The 4,193-nt window shown below is 42.7% G+C and overlaps 2 protein-coding genes across 2 annotated transcripts in view; one reads left to right on the top strand and one right to left on the bottom strand.

Moving 5' to 3' along the window:
* narf (nuclear prelamin A recognition factor) overlaps positions 1 to 1,805 on the bottom strand; it is a 10,070-nt gene extending 8,265 nt beyond the window's left edge. The window contains exons 1-3 of the mRNA XM_035661936.1: positions 1,307 to 1,805; positions 563 to 635; positions 411 to 476 (exon numbers count right to left, since the gene is read on the bottom strand). Coding sequence (XP_035517829.1) covers positions 411 to 476; positions 563 to 619 — 123 coding nt within the window. The 5' untranslated portion in view covers positions 620 to 635; positions 1,307 to 1,805. The remainder of the gene's footprint in view (positions 1 to 410; positions 477 to 562; positions 636 to 1,306) is intronic.
* Positions 1,806 to 2,062: 257 nt separating this feature from the next.
* Positions 2,063 to 4,193, top strand: part of LOC118328272 (cytochrome b-245 chaperone 1 homolog) — a 4,852-nt gene continuing 2,721 nt past the window's right edge. Inside the window, exons 1-5 of the mRNA XM_035661924.1 lie at positions 2,063 to 2,211; positions 3,137 to 3,224; positions 3,387 to 3,428; positions 3,552 to 3,722; positions 3,830 to 3,974. Coding sequence (XP_035517817.1) covers positions 3,137 to 3,224; positions 3,387 to 3,428; positions 3,552 to 3,722; positions 3,830 to 3,974 — 446 coding nt within the window. The 5' untranslated portion in view covers positions 2,063 to 2,211. The remainder of the gene's footprint in view (positions 2,212 to 3,136; positions 3,225 to 3,386; positions 3,429 to 3,551; positions 3,723 to 3,829; positions 3,975 to 4,193) is intronic.

Below are 4,193 nucleotides of genomic sequence, written 5' to 3'. Positions count from 1 at the left end.
TGCTAAAACTGGGTGGAAACAATGAGAGACGTGTACTTGTAACCTACTGGGAATATCCATTTTCAATGTTATATAAAGTTATTTTCATTATACAATGTGATTTGCTATATCTCCAGTCTGTTTCACTACAGAGGAGAATGTGGGGGGAGCACTGAATAAGGTAAAGCGTGTCCTTGAAGTAAGAGGCGTGCGTTTGTTAGCAGCTTTTCTCGCCACCGTTCAAGCAGCTACTTTGATTTTAAAAATCCCCAGACGCTGCGATCTGCGATGGAAAGTTAGCTCCTTCAGAGCAGCAGAAGACATAACACAACTGTCTGAATGGGAACGCCCCTTTAATAAGCAACCTGATGAGCACTGATTCAGCCAGATCAATCGATAACAAACAAAAAAGGCGAGTAAACAGACATTACCTGTCCGTTGACTTCATCGCTCTCCTGGTGTGAGTTGGCACCATCATCACTCTGCTTCTTGTTGCACTGTGTGTGGCAGATCAGTAATTAGACTCACCATTTATTTTTTTTAAATTCTGCATGTGTAAGAGAGACGAGATCCAGAAACTCACCTGTTTGGTGCAGTTCTCACACTTCTCCTTGCGCTTTGCTATGTTGACCTCTGACATTTTCCTTGGCGGTGATCTGTAAATGGAGGGCGATACATACACACATAGACATCAGCACCGCTCGCTTCCCAGTGCCTCAGTTCCTCACAGCATGTTCCCTCTGAAGCACTGACATGGTGACTGTGTTGTTTTCACCCCACCCTCCTCTCGGCCGTCCCCCGGTCCTATCACACGAGCAGCCCGCTTATCATGAACACAATAATGGTGGGAAACTGCCAACGAACTAATAACCGGTCATTAAAAAACTAAATGGCTAACGTTAATTATATACACAGTGCCAAGAACAACAGCCTCGGAGGGCCATTACATCACATTATGTTCTCATGAGGGGAAAAAAAGACAAGTATGGGCTGGAAGCCATCATCCTCTAAACCCCACATATATTATGGACACAATAGGTATCTCTCCCATGATGTAAAATGCGAAAAATGTCGACTCAGTAGTGAGTGTTTTATTATAGCTTATTATAATTTCAGCCACGAGTAGCTAACAACATCAATACTTTAATACGTAATGTGTAATTAGCCAGCATACGTAGAATTCATTTGAGCTATTGCCATTGAAGAAAACTGCTGATGCGTTAGAGGCCTTACGACTGATTCAAGTCATGTGTTTGTTACTGGGAGTTGGTTTAACATGACAGGCCCTGTGTTAGCGTACCAAGGTCGAATTTTTAAGGTAACTCACCGGACGGTTTCTACTTCACTGCTCTTTCAAACAAAGGCATGGACAAAATGCAGAGGACAGTCAGAGGAGCAGCCACTGGTAGAGGAAGACAGGAGCCCTGACACACAGCAGGTGAACTCAGCAGTTACTCAGCACTCTTTCTGTTTCAGCTCAGCTCGAGTGCGGGCGGTGGGCCACTGCTCGCTTTAACCCCCGCGGTTATGTCACAATATACCAACTAGTGGTCTCAAAGGCGTCGGGGCTTTTAATATTAAATCCAGTTATGTCTATGTACGTCCGACTCCATTGTGTACCCCGGTTAAATCCAGGACGCATGCGCAAACGCAGTGGCGTTCTGCTCCGGAAGCTTTGATTTTCAAAGCTTTTTTTCTCAAACTGCCTGGTGGGTTATTAAAAAGATGGTCATGTTCACTTTGTCGCGGCACAACATTAAAAGAATATGATGGAGTTTAAAACTCAAAATAGGTCTGGAAGTGTCTCCTTTACCACGCGCGGAATGCTTTCCTCGGTGGATGTTTCAAAGCATGTGACTGAAAGTGGTTATTGTCAAAATAATGGGAGAGTTAAACCTAGTTCTACACAAAAGTAAAGAAATGTTGTTTTTAAAATTGTATTGTCCTGCAAAAAAAAAATCGAAATTCTTGCGTAGTAAACAGACTATGCATACAAATACATACCTTTCTCTTAAATTGATGCATTTAAGCTTTTATTTTGAAGGCAGCGTGAAGTTGAACCCGTCCAATCAGAAGAGGCGGATCCAGGAAGGAAGTGTCACTCATTCGGGACAGTTGTTGTTGCAATAAAATGAAAAGAACTTCCTTATAATTCAGTGCATGCGTTTCCTCGTACAAATGCTCTTTTGCGAAATTTGTAAGGCGATTTAGAGAAGGAAAGAAGAGTTTAAGGTAAGTGATACAAAATGTCTCATGGTTGGTGTCTTTATTCTGGTGGGACAGTGATGTGTGGGCTGTCCCCATCATCAACAGGAGCATCTGTCTTGTCTTTTAGGCTCTGTCTTTTTTTAAATAAATTTAAAGGGTCAGTTCACTCAGATAACACAACAATAAATAACCTCTTATGTTATGAAGCCATGTAGATAGTTTGGGTTTTATGTGTTGAACTGTTGAGTTATATCTACCCCTGAGACTTCTGCCCCCATCCCATTATAATGGAGGTGAACTGTGGTTGGTGAATCGTTTATGCTGCTGCTGAAGGACTGAAAAATGTCAAAACTGCACCGTGTCTGTCCAGTAACAATGTCCTGGCTACCATGGACAATCCTCAGAACATCTCAGATTTCAGTTTTTGGACTATTTCTTCAGGAAGAAAAGAGTTCTAATAAAAACTGCTGTCAGCAATGTATGTGGATTATCCTGAGTAAATAGGACATTGTTTCTGGACAGGGCATGGCCAGCCAATCTGCAACTTTACCACTAGAGGCCACTAAATCCTACACACTGGTCCTTTAAGATTTGGTAATAAAGCAGATACTGTTACCAAAAACTCCTGTGCTTTTAGCCTTATAACAAGTCAAAATGTCTGCTGTGAAAAAGGCCTTTTAGAATAGAACAAACTAGTTAAATACATAATAAGCGTGGAGCTTTTAGGGCCCCTGCAGTTCCGGGTTCCCGGGACATTTGATAACTCAGATAAGGATGGCTCAAAACCTGGGTGTATAAAACCCAAACTAGATTCTATTATGGACAAGTAGAAACATATGTTTTCTGTAACTTGGTTGACTGTCCCTTTATGGTACGGGTATTATGGTCATGTAAAAATAGGCTTTTAGTAGATACGAAGCACTACATTTATATTCTTGCCTCTGTTCAGATGGGATACATGACAGTAGAGGAGCACAGCGGCACCCTGCTCCACCTGAAGAGGACCCCGGGCATTCGTTCCTGGTCTCTTCTTGTCGGTAAGTGTGCATGAGCGTGTTTATACAATCTATACATTCAAATATGAAATACATTTACCAAACTAAGCCTTCCACTATCCCCTCAATGTGTTCATACTCTGTAATAAATCTCTTCTCCCTGTATTTCCTCAAAAAATAATAAGCATCTCATTTAAATTGCAGGTATAGGGTCTGTTGGGTTGGCAGCTGCATACTACAGCTCAGGTGCACTAACTGAATTTACATAATCTGTTAATAAGTTTGCAACAATGATTACCACATGTCCACATTTGCTTACTGCAACTCATTCCGCTCTCTTGTATTTTATGTGTTGTGCGGATCACACAGACAGCATCTTGTGGAAGCTTTTCTACGTGACTGGCTGTCTGTTTGTAGCCATGCAGAACATGGAGGAATGGGAGGAGGCTGTGTTCGACAAAACCAAGAACCTGATCGAGCTCAAGAGCTGTAGCTTGTACACTTTGGTCCTGACGTTATGGAGGAAGGGGCAAGAGAAAGGTTGGTAATACTGCAGAGTGGGTTACTCAGCACTGTGGCCTCCAGTAGTTGTTTGAGAGTGTAGAATATTAGATCTTAAGTCTTATTTTCCCCTTTCTCTTTCTCAGTTGTGTTGGATCTGACACAGCTGTGTGACATCTGCGTCCAGGAAGAGAAGGTTCGCTATTTGGGGAAGGGCTACCTCCTGATACTGCGGCTGGCTGCAGGCTTCTCCTACCCCCTGACTCAGAGTGCCACACTGGGGGGACGCAGGTGGGTATCTCCTGCTGACAGTTCTAACACTTAAAAGTTTATTTTTATTTTTAATTTTAGTTCTATATGTCCTCCTCAGCAGTGTATGTACAACCCAGACTGAAATCTTTTGTATTTTAAGTTTAAAGCTGCAATAATGGGGCGCCCGGTTAGCTCACTTGATAGACCTGGAAACCATGGACTGAGTCCTGCAGCGGCCCAGGGTTGGAATCCGACCTG

The sequence above is a fragment of the Morone saxatilis genome, unplaced genomic scaffold (assembly GCF_004916995.1).
Source record: "Morone saxatilis isolate NCDOM2014 unplaced genomic scaffold, NCSU_SB_2.0 Contig1, whole genome shotgun sequence".
Classification (NCBI taxonomy): domain Eukaryota; kingdom Metazoa; phylum Chordata; class Actinopteri; family Moronidae; genus Morone; species Morone saxatilis.
Note: the sequence above shows the minus strand (reverse complement) of the source record. Positions and strands in the feature narration are given on the sequence as shown.